The following is a 17,558-nucleotide window of genomic DNA, read 5'->3' as shown; positions in this document are numbered from 1 at the left end:
CCCATGAGCTAGAACTAGCGTATGCATTATAAAACCTGCAGCTGCTGATGCCACAAAGAAAGCATTTATTTGAGCTTATTTTTGAAGCTGTCAGAGTAGAAAAACAGTCTGCTTTCACTCTGACCAGAACTGACCCTCTCTTCTATCTCTCTCTCTCTAGCTTTTCCTCATCTCTATCTCCATCTCTTGGTTTCTCTGACTCTGTCTTTTCCTTCTTTGTTAACACGTTGGAATTTATTGTTTAAACTTATAATTCTCAAAACTAGAAAATCAAGGCCTCTTTTGGAAGAGGAAAATGTTATCTGACAGGATTAATAGGCATAGGGGAATATCCAAACAGCTGGAATGTCCTGGTTTTCATGTACCTTTCATTGAAATTAAGAATAAACATCCAAAATTCTTTGTAAATCATGTTGGACACAACTATTGAGTAATAAATACAAATCATCCAGTAGAGGGCGATGCTGACTTACTTATGGGTGCCTTCAGTAGAAAATGCAAATTAAGTAATAAAAGACTTTTCTGGATGTAAATTGTTCAGGCAACATGCAGATCAGATGATTCTTAATGCAGTAAAATCATATTAATTAACATTTAATTGAATCAGATCTTGTGATAATTTGCTCAAAGACTAAATTAAATAATAGTTTTTAAAAGCCCTGGGCTGAGAATTAATGAATCCGCTTTCACTTTTCCTCTAAACCTGGGGTTCTGTGGCCTTTAGATAGCCTTTTAAGCTCTCCGAGCCTCATTTTCCTCACCTAGAAAATGACACATTTGGCCCAGATAGAGGGTAAATTCCCTTTTGCTTTAAGAAGCACTTATTCTATGAACCAGTATGTGAAGTATATTAATTCTGTAAAAGAGATTTTCTGGGGAAGTTTGGAGGGGTAATTTCCAATCCTCACTCATCATCAGAATCACTGAAGTAGTCTCATTCCAAAGCCTTTGCAGGACTTTCCAGGAAATAAAGGGGACTAGATTGTAAGTGGTGTGAGAGAACGCACATATCACTGGCTCTCCTGAGACTTCAACCTTTATATACTTAAGAAGAAGTTCTGACGTCATACCAAGAAAGCAGTTTGAGTTCAAGATAGACACTTGACGTACATCAGGACATCAGAGGGCAAGAATTATCTAGTGCTCATGTAGCTCATCTAGTTACGAGTGCTCATGGAGCTGGTTCTTCCCTCCTTACTGAGTCATGGAAGACTATACCTGCCAGCCTCCTTGCTTGCATTCTCACACAGAACTTTTTCTGTAAAAAGCCAGATAGTAAATATATTATTCTTTGTGAATCATATGGTCCCTGTCACAATAACCAATTCTAGTGTTGTGCAAAAACAACTGTATCATTTGTCTATATCTTGTAACAATTTACCCAAAATTCAGTGACTTAAAACAGCACACATTTATTACCTCAGTTTCTGTTGGACAAAATCCTGGCATGAACTCACAGGGTTCTCTGCTTCATGGTCTCTCACAAGGCTATAATTAAGGTGTAGGCCAGTGGTATGGTCTCTTACGGAGGCTCAACTGGGAGAAGATCTAATTTGAAGCTCACTTACATGGTTGTTGATTGGATTCATAGAGTGTTTGACTGAGAGCCTCGATTCCTTGTTGGCAGAGGCCACTTTCAGTTCCTTGCCTGTGGGCCTTGCACACATGGCAGCTTGCTGCATCCATGCTTGCAAGCTGAGAAGGCGAGAGTGAGAGAATAACAGCAAGAAGAGGTCACAGTCTTTCCAAATTGAACCACAGAAATGACACTCCATCATTTTTTTTTTCCGAGATGGGGTCTTGTTATGCTTCCCAGGCTGAAGTGTAGTGGCTATTCAGTGGTGTTATCATAGTGCACTATAGCTTCGAACTACCTGGCTCAAGAAATCCTCCCACCTCAGCCTCCTCAGCAGCTGGGACTATAGATGCATGCAGCAATATCCAGTTTCCCATCACTTTTGCTCTACTGTATTTGTTAGAAGCAAGTGACTAGATCCAGTCCCCATTCAAACAGGAGAATTGCATAAGGGTGTGAATACTAAGGGAGAGGGATCCATGTCAGGAGATACCTGACACAGCAACCATGGACAGTATAACAATGAGTGGGCAAAGATGTGTTCCTATAAAACTTTATTTATAGAAAGTAGAATAGTGGTTACCAGGGCCAGGGGAAGAGTATAGGGAGTTATTGTTTAATGGATACAGAGTTTCAGTTTGAGATAATGACAAATTTTTTCCAAATTTGAATCACATTTGCACAACAATTTGATTATACTTAAGGCCATTGAATTGTATATTTAAAGATAGTTAAAATGGTAAAGTTTATTATGTATATTTTACCATGATAAAGAATAGATGGAAAAAAAGAGTAATCTCTAGCTACAGAGATGAAATATAGCATAGTGATAAAAATCACAGATTCTAGAGTTCCACCTCCTACAAATCCTGGCCCTGCCATTTACTAGCTGCATGACATTAACTTCTTTTTTTTTTTTTTTTTTGAGGCGGAGTCTCGCTCTGTCTCCCGGACTGGAGTGCAGTGGCCGGATCTCAGCTCACTGCAAGCTCCGCCTGCCGGGTTTACGCCATTCTCCTGCCTCAGCCTCCGGAGTAGCTGGGACTACAGGCGCCCGCCACCTCGCCCGGCTAGTTTTTTTGTATTTTTAGTAGAGACGGGGTTTCACCGTGTTAGCCAGGATGGTCTCGATCCTCCCAAAGTGCTGGGATTACAGGCTTGAGCCACCGCGCCCGGCCTATGACATTAACTTCTATATCCCTCAGTTTTCTCACTTGTAAAATGAACATAATAATAACACTATCTCACAGGATTGTTCAGAAGATGAAATTATTTCATATTTGTAAAACATTCAGAAAAATACCTGGCTATATAAGGGTTTATTAAATAAACATTATAATACTGTTCTTTATCTTGCTTTTAAGTTTCAATTTTTGACAAAAAATTATAAAGCACGCCAAGAAACAAGAAAGTATGGCCCATTCACAGAAGAAATGAACATAAACTATCTCTGAGAAAGCACAGACATTGGACCACCTAGTCAAACTGTCTTAAATATGCTCAAAGAGCTAAAGGAAACCATGGACAAAATGTGAGAGAAAATCAGGAAAATGATAATTGAATAGAAAATATCAATAAAAAATAGAAATTATATAAAGAAACCAGACAGAAATTTTGGACCTAAAAAGTAGAGTAACTGAAATAAAAATTTCTCTAGAGAATTTTAATAGCATATTTGAGCATGGTGATAGAAAGATTAGCAAACATGATGATAGGTCCATTGAAATTATTCAGTCAAGGAACGCAGAAAAACAAACAGTGCCTGAGAGACCCATGGGATGCCATTAAGCAAACCAAATACACATACTGTGAATCCCAGAAGGAGAGGAGAGGACAAAGTGGTCAGAAAAAAATATTTGAACAAATAATGGCTAAAAATTTCCTGAATTTGATTTTTAAAAATTAAAACATGAATCTAAACATTTAAGGAGCTCAATGAACTCCAAGAAAGATAAATGCAAAAAGAATCATGCCAGGACACATAATCAAATTATCAAAAGACAAAGATGGGGAAGCAACTCATCATGTACAAGTAATCTTTAACAAGACTGATGACGGGTTCCTCATTAGAAATCATGGAGGCCAGAAAGTAGTGGGGTAATATTTTTAATTTTTAAGATTATCTTGTTATTGTTTCTGTTTTGTCTTTTACAAGATGAAAATTTAATAAAAATTGGTCAGTGAGTATGTGTAATCAGCAGGGCTATATAGTTACATGGGATTGTGATAGGAATTTAAAATAGAATAGATGCTGGAGTAAATGTTACATATTATCATCATCTGATTTGTCTTCTTCATTCAAAGATTCTTTAGCATATTTATCTGCTTATTCCCTTATACCTTTTGAAACAATGTCATGTCTTCCTTTAGTTAAACCACTAACCCAGCTGAGTTCTTAAGCTTTATCCTTAACTTCATCATGTACTATGTAAATTACTTGAGCAACTTCTTTAACAGTGTCATAGCAGGTCATTGCTTTCATTGGAAGCTTTTCTATTTCTGTTTTACAGCTTGCCTGGCTTTGCCCATGGCACGGCCCCAATAACCATATAAAACACCTGATGAATCAATCATGGAAAATTGTCCACTGTCGTTCATACTGTAAGACCCTAACATGAAACTGAAGGCAAAAGATCTAACAGCACTGTAGAGTGTATATGCATGTATATACATGTCCACTGTGTTTGCAAGATGTTTTAGTGGAGTGTTATAGCAAAAGTTAGATTTAAAGTTGGAAACTTCTTCTCTTGCTCTGTCTGCTAAAGAGCAAGCAACTGCCAACAAACCTGCTGCCAGCATTCCAACATTCCGATCCAATGTGCTGATCAACATTAATAAGTTGTTTGTTGGAAACTCCTTCACAAAGTTTTGAAAGCACTAATTTTTTTAGACCCCAAAAGCAATGCTATGTTTATATATTATTTCAATCACTATACTATTTCCCACAGCCTTCATAGCATATTCAACTTGAAAAGCTCTTTCACCAGAAGAGAATGTAGAGGGTGACAGGTCATACTTAGGGCCTGATGGGAGGTGATTGGATCATGAAGGTGGATTTCTCATGAATGGCTTAGCACCATCTCCTTGGTACTGTTCTTGTGATAGTGGGTGAATTCTTGCAAAATCTGATTGTTTAAAAGTATGTAACACCTCCTCTCCCTTCTTGCTCTCTCTCGCTCCTGCTTAGGCCGTGTGACATACCTACTCTTCCTTTGCCTCCTGTCATGATTGTAAGTTTCCTGAGGCCTCCCCAGAAACCAACCAGATGCCAGCATCCAATGCTTCCTTCACTCTCTGTCCTGCAGGAGAGACTAGGCAATGTTACCCATTTTATAACTTCAGGTCAACATTGTATTAGAAATTCCTGACAGTGCGCAAAAAAAAAAAAAAAAAAAAATCAAGACATAAGAGTTGGGAAAAAGAAATTAGACTATAATTATATTATACATAATAGGTTTAATTATATAGAAAACATATAGAATTTAAAAATAGGAGAATTTAGAAATAGTAGAATTTAGCACAGTGCCTTGTTATAGAAGCAATTTATAATAGTTAATTTCACATTCATATACCAGCAGCAAGCAACTAGAAAACATAATTTAAAAGAACATAAAATTTGAAATAGCATGAAGTAATATTGAGTACAAAGGAACAATACAGCCATGTGTTGCTTAATGATGGGAATACATTCTGAGAAATGGGTTGTTAGGTGATTCTGTCATTGTGGGAACATCATAGAGTATACTTACACAAACCTAGATGGTATAGCTTACCACACATCTAGGATAGATACTATACCCTAGGCTACAAACCTGTGTAGCATGTTACTGCACTGAATACTGTAGGCAATTATAACACAATGGTAAGTATTTGTGTATCTAAACATATCTAAATATACTCTTAATTTGGCAATTTTACCCTTAGGAATTCATCTCATAGAAATTCAGCTCATAGAAGTAACAGCATCAGTATAGAAGGAACACACATACACAAGGATACAAACCATTGGTTGTAGTTATTTAATACGAAAAGGAAAGAGTTTTAATGCCCATCAGTAATGGATATGATTGAATAATTGTGATATATCTATTCAATGGAGCAGTGGACAGTGATTAAAAAGAAAGTGTCAAATCTACTGAATCTATCTGGAGGGATGTTCATGATATTGGTAAACTGGAAAGGCAAGTCTCAGTGTGAAGTGTATAATACAATACTGTTTTTATAAGTTCAACCAAAAAACCACAGGGATATTGCTGGTATTTGATCATTTTTAAATCTAAGAAAATGGAAAGTTCATAAAATTCATTATAATATTTGAGAATGTTTATATGAGAAAGGGAATGTTGTAGGAAGGCTCATCCCAGGCTCTGAGCTATGGTTAGCCTACTGTGGTAGGTGACAGTTCACACAGGGAAGATTTTTAATAGACATGAGATCTTGCTATGTTGTCCAGGCTGGTCTCAAATTTATGAGCTCAAGTGATCCTCCCACCTCTGCCTCCCAAAGTGCTGGGATGAGAGGTGTGAGCCACCATGCCCAACTTAAGTACTATTTTTGACACCAGTGAAAAATTTTAAAAGCTCCCACACTCCTAGGAAAGATTTACAGCCAGTATACAAGATCAACCACCAGAAATGATTTTAAATCTATTTAATCAGTCAACAACTCACCTCTGCAAGCATGCTTCTGGAAGCCATTCCAGCAGCAACAACCCCTTGCTTGTGAAAGCAAACCATCTGGGAATGGACTGCTTCAAGGAACATACTACTGAGTGCCAACAAATCTACTAAAGTCTCACTCAAGTAACTACAGTTCTTCAGCTGACATTGACCTACTCTGCCAGTCACCAAACTCCATGCTTCTGCAGAACCATATTAAGATCAGTTCCCTGATCTGCATAGAGAGACTGGGCCTGGTCAGCATAGCTCTCCCTTATATAACCAAGCAATAAATTTAGCTTTATTTTTTGTTTATTGTGATGGTCTGAAGTTAATATGTTGAAGTTTTAACTCCTAGTACCTCAGAATGAGACTGTATTTGGGGATGAGGTTGTTAAAGAGGTGGTTAAGGTAAAACAAGGTCATGTCAGTAGGCCCTGATCCAATATGATTGATGATGTCCTTTTAAGAAGAGGAGATTAGGACATAGATGCACACAGATAAAAGACTATGAGAAGACAGGAGGAAGATGGCCACCCACTATAGCAGGATGAACCACAGACAAAACTCCTTAGATATTGGGTTAAAGAAGGAAGGAGCTTTATTCAGCCAGGAGCTTCCACAGACTTGCATCTTAAAAGCCGAGCTCCCCGAGAGAGAAATTCCTGCCCCTTTTAAGGGCTTACAACTCTAAGGGGGTCTATGTGAGGGTCATGATCGATTGAGCAAGTATAGGGTACAGGACTGGGGCTGCATGCACTGGTAATCAAGACAGAACAGAACAGAACAGAAAATTTCGCATTGCTTCTTCACACAATGCCTGGAATCTATGGATGATACAAGCAGCTAGGTCAGGGGTTGATTTTTAACACCAGGATGGAGGTGCTGCGCTGAGCTATCTGACTATTGATCTTATTTTTGCCTTTCTGTAACTTTTGCTTCCTCTTTCTTTTTCTGAGGTATGACACAAGGAGAGAGGGGTAGTCTTCCTTACTTCAAGTCAAGGAGGAGGATCTCAGAGGAAACCAGCCCTGTCAGCACCTTGACCTTGAACTTCTAGCCTCCAGCACTGTGAGAAAATAAATTTCTGCTGTTTAAGCCATCCAGTCTGTGATACTTTGTTATGGCGGCCCTAGCAAATTAATGTAGTAATGTTTATTTTGGATATTGAGGTCTCTAGACACTAGAAATCAACATCAAAATTCTTACTGAATGAGGGTAACGACCCCAGACTTTGCCTGAGCACTTCTGTCTCCAAGTAACAGGCCTCAGTGCTGTGCTTGGGTTCCTGGCCCTCAGGTTAGTGGTTTTCACTTGGACCTCAGGGTGGGTGCAGAGGCAGGCCACATCCTTAGGGTAGGGGGTTTACCTATGGGGGCACCAATACATTCCTTAACATTTCTCGTAAGCTAATTTGAGTGGGTCTCTGTCATTTGCAGTTGAGAGTACTGACTGATTGAGACATTAGTACCCAGAAGTAGAGTGCTAGAAATGAAAGATCCTAAAATGTGAACTGTTGTGTCAAGGTGGGGTAGGAGGCAGTGAGGCTTTCTCCATCTCCCTCCATCCCTGGGTGGGAAGTGGGCAGTCTTTATGATATGGTAATGAAGCAGCTCATTAAGATGTTATTATAGTTTCTTTGGGATTCAGACCTGTACCTACTAAGGTGGAAACTTCAGGGAATCCAGCAGAACAAAGTTGGGCTGCTCTGGTGTGAGAGGCAGTATCATATGGTGGTTTAAGAGCAAAGACTGAAATTGGACTACCTGGGTTCAAAGACCCTATCTCCTAGCTGTGTGACCTAAGGCAAGTTACTTAATCACAATTAAGCTTCCTCATCAGGGAAATGGGAATTAAAATAGTACCTAACTAACTGGATTATTGTGAGGATTAAGGGATTTAATATATATAAAACACTTAGAATAGGCCTGGCACTTAGAAAGCATATGGACAGGTTAACTCCTGTTGTGTTGGTTACTTCTTGTGGCTCCTGCCAAGATTCTACTAGAAAGAGATGAGCCTTGGTCTTAGATAGCTGGGAACAGCATACAGCTTTGTTAAAACAGATCATGCTCCTCACTGCTGTCATGCACCATCTCAGCAGACAGCAATCCAAGATTGCTTAGGGTTCAGAATCACAAAATCAAATTCCCCGCTAAGGCTAAACTTGGTCTGAACAAAAGTAAGGGCAAGGCAAAATAGAATAGACATTAGACAGGGACCTGAAAGGATCCAGAAATGGGACTTCACATCCCACAGAGGAAACAGGTAAGGTGTTTCCATACAGTGACAGAGAATAGACCAGTGGCTGCCTAGGGAAAAGGTGGAGGAGGGGTGGATTTCAAAGGATCACCCCTTTTGGGGTGATGGAAATGTTTACCTTGATTGTGGTGATGGTTTCACAGGTGTATATATTTGACAAACTCATCAAATTGTATACCTTAAATACGTGCAGTTTCTTGTACTCGAATTAAACTTTAGTAAAGGTATAAACAAGAGAGAGCAAGAGGTAGAAGCTGCAATATCTTCTGTGACCTATCCTTGGGAGTCACACATTCATCATTTCTGCAGCATTCTACTGGTTGCAGTGACCAACCCTGATACAACATGGGAGGGAATACATGGTGGTTTGCACACAGGAGGTGAGCATTCATGGATCCATCTGGGGGATTTCTGGCCATCCCTCTATGTAGAGAGAACAATATGTACAAGGCCTTGAGGTGGGCTGGCATTCCAGAAAGCCTTAACTGATTACTCACCTCTGCTGAAAAGTTGACTGTTACTTGTTGCAATGGCTTTTTTGTTTTTTGGTTTTGTTTGTTTGTTTGTTTTGTTTTTTTGAGACAGGGTCTTGCTCTGTTGCCTAGGCTGGAGTGCAGTGGCACCGTCAGTCTCGGCTCACTGCAACATCTGCCTTCCAGGCAGTCTCAAGCGATCCTCCCACTTCAGCCTTGGTGCAATGTATTTTAACATATCATCTGTCACATCTTCCAAAATTTGAGTCCCAGGTTCTCCAAAACCTCAATGGGTTCGTTAGACTAACCACTTTCAATGCCTAAGTCTTCTAATATGTCAAGTTCTCCTCTGACCTTACGCTTTGGTTTATGAAGAGTGAAATTATGAGAAGTGTCAGCATGTTTGCAAGTTGATGGGATGGAGTATGATTTAAGAAGCAAGAAAGAATCTTGTTTTTCTTAAATCTAAGAGCATACATTTCTGTTCACTCTGCTTATCTCCAAGGCTGGTCCTGGCTGGAGAGGAGGGAGAAAAAAGAGAAAGAGAGAAAAGCATTGAGCAGTTTTGGAATTTTAAGAAAATATTCGCATATTTTAAGAAATTTAACCTAATTTTTCTAACTGTTTACTTTAAAATGATTATAGATTCACAGGAAGTTGCCAAGATGAAACAGATGTGTACCCTGTACCCCGTTCCCCCCACTAGTAATTTTACATAATTTTAAAACAATAACAGGACCCGGGGATTGGTATTGGCAAAATCCACAGACCTCATTCAAATTTCACCAGCTTTGCATGTACTCCTGTGTGTACGAGTGTCTGAAATTCTAGATTTGAATAACCACCACCACTACTAAATCATATACCAAGATATATAAAGGGAAGTTTGAAACACGGCATTTAAGAGAGAGAGAGTGAGAGCCATAAACTGCTTATGTTTAAGAGTCTCAGGATACTGTGGAAATTGGCTAATCTAAACAAACAATCGATGCACTGATATGGCGAACTGCTTGTGGTGAATAGTGGAGTGAGATATTCCTATTGAGGGATCCCATGAGATAAGAAAATAACTTATATTTTCTTATAAACAAGACTCTAGGTAAGACCTTGTCTGCCTGAAGAATATCAGAAAACTAGACAATGACCTGAATGCTTGTACCTGGGGTATAGCCAGGCAGGTGTAAGCCGGAGCGTGTGGAGGGAGGCAGCTAATACATTGCAGAGCTCCTCTCCACTGTGGCCAGCCAGGTTGCAGGATTTCTGAGTAAGGGTGCTGTGAGTTTTTGGGGCAGGGCAATTCTTTCTTAGGTATGTCTTTACATAGTGCCCAGACCTTTAGCACTCTGATGGCACCCTGGGTAGCTGGCACTATGGCAACTGTTCATCCAACACATTTCCAAAAGCATCTAAGGGATGTGAAAACACCCTCAATCAAAAACCACAAACCCCTTCTTGTTCTTGAGGAAAAGTATTCCCTCCCTAGACTTCCTCGGTTCCTGTTTCCACTCACAGCTTCCACTCACTTTTTCTTTTTCCCCCGCCCAGGGACTGCCGATCTTGGAGGATTTGGATTTTTAAAGTTCTTTTGTGTAATTCTTTTGTTATGGAAGGCAGCAATTGCTTACGCACAGCTGCCTTCATCTTAGCTGACCTGAATGGGCCTTAGCTGCCATGAATGGGCCTGAGCCCAGACCATCAAAAGCGGCCATTACTAAAAGGAGGGAAGGCGGGGTAGCATTCTATTACATCTGCAATTAAAAATGAAGGTTACCTGTTATAGAAAGACTTTGGGACCCCTTGGTTAGGACTTTATTCAAAGCATTTTAATAATACTCAGAGAAGACTGACATATTTAATGCTAGCAACTCTCATTTTAACATTGACTTCGGAACTTCAAGGAGGTTTTAAAAAATTGAATTTTAATTTTTAATTTTTGTGGGTACATAGCAGGTGTATATATTTATGGAGTACGTGAGATACTTTGATACAGGTATACAATGTGTAATAATCACTCATGGTAAATGGGGTATCCATCCCCTCAAGCATTTATCCTTTGTGTTACAAGCAATCCAATTTTACTCTTCTGGTTATTTTAAAACATACAACTAAATTATTATTGACTATAGGCACCCCATTGCGCTATCAAATACTAGGTCTTATTCGTTCTTTCTAACTATAATTGTACCCATTAACCATCTCCACTTCCCCCCAACCCTCTCACTACTCTTCTCAGCCTCTGGTAACTATCCTTCTACTCTCTCTGAAGGAGGTTTAAATTTCAAGGAAAGGAGAATTCAATCAATGTGGGCTTATTGTTTCTCATGTCAACACTAAGCTGTGTATTGCAGACTCTTCAAAAGGAGCATCAGATTTGCTACTCTATTTCAAGGATTCTAAAGTTCTATTGCAACAATAATATATTAACCCCGAAAATAATTAAAAAACAATTTCAGACATAGTTCAGAAGTAATTGTGGAAAGAGGTGAGATTAGGGTAGAGATGACTGTGAGTCCAGATAACTCCAAAAAGCTTTTTTGAGAAGGATGAGGGTGGGGAGGTTTATAATAGGATTAAAAAAAAGAGAAGGAAGAGCTGTTTAAGGAAATTTTATTACTGCAAGTAACATTCTTCAAAACATTTGAAGAAAAACAAAAGTTTGGCACGCAAGACTGGAAAAAGAAAACAACATTGGGGAAGGAAGTCACTGTTTCTTTTATTTCCATGACTGTTTTAAAGTCACATTTAGTTTCAGCCAAGGAACAGCCTTTGACATCAGAGCATACAAGGTATTCTAGGAAATAAAGAAGATGAAAGTTCTACTGCATCAACGTCCAGAACTTTCTCCATTTGGTCACAGGTCGTTCTCATACATGGCCTAGTATCTATGCACTCTAACTGGGTCCCTCTGAGGCTTGTGAACGGAAAGCCCTCTTGCTTTCAAATACTTGAAAACAAGAAAGATGCTACTGTTAATGCCTTAAACACATGTAGGTATTTAGTGCGAAGTAATGAAATGTTTTGAAGCTCATTTCAAACGGAAATTAATCAAGAACAGTAGTTTACTCTTTTGTGTATTAGGGTAGGCAAGACCTTGGTGTTTTCATTACGTTCTCTGTTTTTATTTGCTGTTTATATTAGGATGTGAATCATGGCTTGGGTAAAGGGAGGATCTGGTACCAAGCTAGGCTTTGGTTGCCAAACAGACACTTTAGCTGAGAGTAAGTTTGTGTGTGGTCAGAATCAGGTTGTAAGGTGCCAACACAGCACATGACTTCAGTCTTTTTTCCTCTAATTGTAAAAGGTCCTTGTCCCCATGGAGGGACCATTGCCTTGACTTGTGGGGTCTTGAGTGATAGCCACACTCTTCAGCACTCTCTCGACCTCATGAAAAGATACTGAAACTTGAAAAGGGGATGCTCTTTCTGAATAGGAATGGAGAAGAGGGGCTAAGCAAGAATGATTCTTTGTCTCCTGGCTGTTGCTAGTTTTCCTGTACAGAGAGGAAATAATGTAGTATATAATATGTAGCTTATATTTGAATCAGCTTTTTTAAAAATACTGGAATTTTATTTGTTTATTTTTGGTAGAGACAGGGTTTCCCCATGTTGCCCAGGGTGGTCTCGGAAACCTGAATTCAAGCAATCTGCCTGCCCCGCTGGGTGTGGCGCAAGAGGGCGCGGACCGCCCCAGGGAGGCGAGTGCGGCCGCGAGTGCTGAGCCCCGTGCGCCCGAGCGGCTCCTCCTCCCGGCCTGCTCCCTGGGCAGAGCCGGGGCGGTGCCGCTCTGGGCTGGCCGAAAGGGTGGCGCTGCGATCCCGCAGGGCAGCGACGCGACTCTGGTGCGGGCTGTCTTCTTCCCCCGGAGCTGGGCGTGCGCGGCCGCGATGAACTGGGAGCTGCTGCTCTGGCTGCTGGCGCTGTGCGCGTTGCTCCTGCTCGTGGTGCAGCTGCTGCGCTTTCTGCGGGCTGACGGCGACCTGACGCTACTATGGGCCGAGTGGCAGGGACGACGCCCAGGTGAGGAACTGCCAAAGCCGCTCCCGACTGGGAGGCCGGGCTCGGAGCTGCCGAGGCGTGTCCTGGTCTCCAGGGGTTCCGCGGTGATCCCGGGTCCTTTGCGGGTTGCATGGAGCTTCCCGAAGGCCTGGCTGCGCCTTACGCGGGGCTGCGGGTTGGGGAGGAAGACGCGAGGGCTGAAAAGCCCCTTTGTCCTCTGTCCTGGTCGGAAGATGACACGGACTTGCCATTCAGGCTAGGAAACCTCTCCAGGGAGTGCCAAACTATAAGAGGGCACTGGTGTCGGCGGGGTCCCTGAGGACTCTGACATCTTACTCAAGACTCAAGGGATTCTAGTGTTGTCTCAGAGGACGATACTCTGAGAAACAGTGAGTGTCCCCCTGCGTTTGTAAGGGAACCTCCTTTGTAAGTACTGGAAGCCCCGTCATTCTACTGCCTGGAGTTGTCTAGCCTCCACTTCTCACTCCTGCTGTTTTGAAATAAAATCTGAGATAATCCGAAGTCGCTCACCTACCTACTTATTGGGATGAAAGTTGAACACTAGAAAGAATTGCAATGGCAGTTTGCTGGAGTGAGATCATTGTTGGCATACTGCCTATCTCACTTTATCTGTGTCTTGCTTCATATTTGACATTGTGTTTGTTTGCTATATGTAGGCTCTGTGCTCAGCGCTTTACACCCATAACCTTTAACGTTTACAACTCTTACAAGGTAGGCATTATTAGTCTTATTTTCCAGATAGGGAAACTGATGTTCAGAGAAATTAAATGACTTACCAAAAGCTAGGCTTTGGATCCTTAAGGACTTGGGGAAGTGGGGTTTCCCTGGACCAAGTTTCTGGTATAAAAATACTCAAAGCATGTTACAAAGTTTGCTTGGAAAAGATAGTAGCTCAAAAGATAGACTATGTTGTGGGGGCACTATGGGTTGGGCGTTGAGGGGGGTGATATTTATCCCAAGGTGAGAATTGGTTCTTGTGGACCAAAAAAAAAAAAAAAATTCTGGTAATACAGTGGTTTGTGCCCCTCCAAAGCTTAACCCTACCCGAGAAAATGTTATTCCTTAGTATTTTATTTTTCTGGTTGTGTTTTCTTGGGTATAGCATGTGCAGCACTGACATTGAGTTCACGAAAAATACATAACATAGACGCGACAGCAGTGCTAAGAAACTATGGCAAGTGATTGGGCTTTCTCCTTTTAAAGCCGGAATCCCAAATACTGCACAACTTCATTAACCAAGGGCTTTCTCTTGATTGATTGTTCCATCCCAATGGGGGAATATATGTGCCTATTGGCTGCCATTGGCTGCCTTGCAGATGTTGTTTGTGTTTGATCCTTAGTGCTTTTGTGTTCACTTGGACTTGAAGAATTAAATGAAAATAGATTATATTTTATAATTTAATCCTACAAAAAATATTCAACCCATCAAATTATGTCAAGTGCTAAAAAGGAAAATTATTGACAACATCTGAATGAATATCTCTAAGCTACTAAAAGTTATTTTCTTACATTAAGGAAAAGTTAAAAGTTAAGATCATTGACAATTTTAAGAAATTCATTTAATATTTTCAGTTATCTTTTGCTGGAAAAGAACAGTTTGAAGGATTTTAAATTTAATTACATTGTTATTATTATGTAGTTATATAATTTGCAAATTTGCACATGTAGTTTGATAAATTGCTATTTATCTAAGTAAATAAGTTACATAAAAGTTATTTAGCAAAAAATCTGGCGTGGAGGCATGTACCTGCAATCCCAACTACTCTGGAGGCTACGGTGGGAGGGTCATTTGAGTCTAGGAGTTCAAGACCAGCCTGGGCAGCATAGTGAGACACTGTCTCAAAAACCATAAAAATGTTTTTCAGCAAATATAGTTATAAAGTTAGGTGTTAATAACTTTTAAATTTTAATTTAACGTTTAGCTTAATCTTAAAATTTAGTCATATGCTTAGTAACCAAGGAGTAAGCTTTTTTTCTTTTTCTTTTTTTTTGAGATACAGTCTTGCTCTGTTGGCCAGGCTGGAGTGTAGTGGTGTGATCTTGGCTCACTGCAACCTCTATCTCCTGAGTTCAAGTGATTACCCTGCTTCAGCCTCCCTAGTAGCTGGGATTACAGGTACATACCACCACGTCTGGCTAAGTTTTGTATTTTTAGTAGAGCTGGGTTTTCGCCATATTGGCCAGGCTGGTCTGAAACCCCTGACCTCAGGTGACCTACCCCATTCGGCCTCCCAAAGTGTTGGGAACACAGGCATTAGCCACCATGCCTGGCAGAAGTAAACTTTACAGAACTCCTTTTATGTATAAAGCACAGATATATGTACAGTACATAAATGATATACAGTGTATCTGTAGAATTAACATTTCACAGGAGAGTTTTAGGGAAAAAAAAAGTCCAAAAAGATTCCTGGTGGAGGTAGGGAGTGAAAAAGAAGAAAAGATTAAAGGAAAATTGAAATAGACTCAGATTCCCAAAACAGCTCAGACTGGAGACATGAGCAGACTCTATCAAGATGGAAAAAGAAAAAAAAAATTATCCTTCTTGACTTCTCTGTAGGTTTATTATATTTTGTCCCTTAAAAAAATAGCACACTTACGTAATACAAAAGTAAAAAATACGAAAAGACATATAGTAAAAAGTAAAGAGCTTTCTCTGACCCTTGTGCCCTAGCTACCTAGTATGCCTCTCTGGAGGCAGCCACCATTTCCTGCCTCTGCTGTATCAGTCTAGAGAAATTCTGTGCATTTCCAAGCACATATCTCACATGGTGATATATATATATATTTTTGATAGAGAGACAAGGTCTTGCTTTGTCACCCAACCTGAAGTGCTGTGGCATGATCATAGCTCATTGCAGCCTCAAACTCCTGGGATCAGGCAATCCTCCCACCTCAGCTTCCCCAGTAGCTAGGACTACAGGTACAAACCACCACACCTGGATATTTTTAAACTTTTTGTAGAAACAGGCTCTCACTGTGTTCCAGGCTGGTCTTGAACTCCTGGCCTCAAGTGATCCTTCTGCCTTGGCCTCTCAAAGTGCTAGGATAACAGATGTGAGCCATCAAGCCCAGCCACACATGGCAAAATTTAAGGGTGACTAATTTTGGACATTAAAGTGGTCCAGAAAAATCCATGGCAGAAGTCTAGAGGAGGAAAAATTTCAGCAACAGCACATGTGAGCAAAACTCAAGTTTTTGTTAACAGTAACCTCAATAGGAGTCAACTGTGAAGTGGCTGCCAGAAAAGATGAGGCAACCTTGGCTTGCATTTGTAGACTTCAGTGTCTGAAGCAACAGCTGCAAACAACAGATGTCTCCTGACTAGCTGCTTGTATGTGCCGGCCTCTGTTCTGGGCACTGGGGACACTGCAGTGACTGAATCAGCCACAGTCCAGGCCCTCATAGACCCTACCTTCTGGGGGACAAGGGAAGTGATTTTTGTCATCTCATCCTGCTCTGCACTGCCCAGACCCTACCGAAACCTAGCCAGTACCCTTTAATAAACAGGAACATTGACCAACTAGAATTGGTGCAGGTGGGCGTAAGCAGAAGAGCGAGGAAACCTGATACCATGTCATGTAAGGGAAAGTGGAGAAATTGGATAGGTTTATTTAGCCTTAGAGGAGTAAGAGATGAAAGGACTTAGGGAAGACATAATGGCTGTCTTCCCTAACAACTGTGAGGGATTGTTATTTGGGAGACAGATTTGATTTCTTTTCTTTTCTTCCCTAAACAGCTTTTTGTAAAACAAGACAGCAGAATTGCAACACAATTTAAGTGTCTGTGTAGGTCACAAAAGAGATGCAAAATGTTTACAGTATGATTAGTATGTATTCATATAGTGAGTCATTCTTACACCTATATGTAAGATACTTCCATAAATTAAAAGTAGCCCAGCTCTAATAACCATAAGCTATATTAGTGGATCCCTTTTCCTAATATAACATTTTAGTATTACTTCTGATATTGATTCCCTTAACAAATGGAGTCTACAAACTGAATTTTTAAAAATTGTTAAAGGTGACTAAAACTCTGTAAACGGAGTCGTTCAGTTTACAGAAAATTCTGGGAGAACAAGCAGGATAAAACTGAGCAAGATTTTCAATAAATATGCATCTGAAACTCTCCCATTTTTCACAATTCTGATACTAATATATTCTTAAGGAATTTTGCAAAAGTTAATCTGCTGAGGAGAAATAAACCTTAAGACCAAACTCTTTGTAACTGTTCTCTTCCAGATGTGGTATATTGAGATTAGTCAAAGTTGGCCAGGCACGGTGGCTCATGCCTGTAATCCCAGCACTTTGGGAGGCTGAGGTGGGCAAATCGCTAGAGCTCACAAGTTCGAGACCAGCCTGGGCAACATGCAAGACCCCATATCTACAAAAAAATACACACAAAAAAATTAGCCGGGCGTGATGGTGCACGCCTGTAGTCCCAGCTACTTGGGAGGCTGAGGTGGGACGTTGGCTTGAGCCTGAGCCGTGGAGGTTCCAGGGAGCCAAGATCATGCCACTGCACTCCAGCTTGGGTGACAGAGTCAGCCCTTGTCCCCTCCCCACCTCCCCCCTAC

General features: G+C 40.6%; 2 protein-coding genes and 1 pseudogene across 4 annotated transcripts in view; 1 reads left to right on the top strand and 2 right to left on the bottom strand.

The window, feature by feature from the left end:
- Nucleotides 1-3,839: 3,839 nt before the first annotated feature.
- LOC105526087 lies at nucleotides 3,840-6,433 on the bottom strand (annotated as a pseudogene).
- Nucleotides 6,434-8,333: 1,900 nt separating this feature from the next.
- Nucleotides 8,334-17,558, top strand: part of DHRS7 (dehydrogenase/reductase (SDR family) member 7) — a 24,733-nt gene continuing 15,508 nt past the window's right edge. For 2 of the 3 annotated variants that reach the window (XM_011961928.1, XM_011961926.1), the window contains exon 1: nucleotides 8,334-8,502. Coding sequence is in view for 1 of the 3 variants with exons in the window: in XM_011961927.1 (XP_011817317.1) it covers nucleotides 12,853-12,985 (133 nt within the window). In the remaining 2 variants the exon portion in view is untranslated. Of the gene's footprint in view, nucleotides 8,503-12,556; nucleotides 12,986-17,558 lie in introns of all 3 variants that reach the window. The other variant, XM_011961927.1, reaches the window with a different exon arrangement.
- PCNXL4 (pecanex-like 4 (Drosophila)) overlaps nucleotides 9,045-17,558 on the bottom strand; it is an 82,612-nt gene continuing 74,098 nt past the window's right edge. Inside the window, exon 10 of the mRNA XM_011961930.1 lies at nucleotides 9,045-9,485. Coding sequence (XP_011817320.1) covers nucleotides 9,435-9,485 — 51 coding nt within the window. The 3' untranslated portion in view covers nucleotides 9,045-9,434. The remainder of the gene's footprint in view (nucleotides 9,486-17,558) is intronic.

This window comes from Colobus angolensis, unplaced genomic scaffold, assembly GCF_000951035.1.
Source record: "Colobus angolensis palliatus isolate OR3802 unplaced genomic scaffold, Cang.pa_1.0 Scaffold57, whole genome shotgun sequence".
In the NCBI taxonomy this organism is placed as follows: Eukaryota; Metazoa; Chordata; class Mammalia; order Primates; family Cercopithecidae; genus Colobus; species Colobus angolensis.
This window is presented reverse-complemented; position numbering and strand designations above follow the sequence as displayed.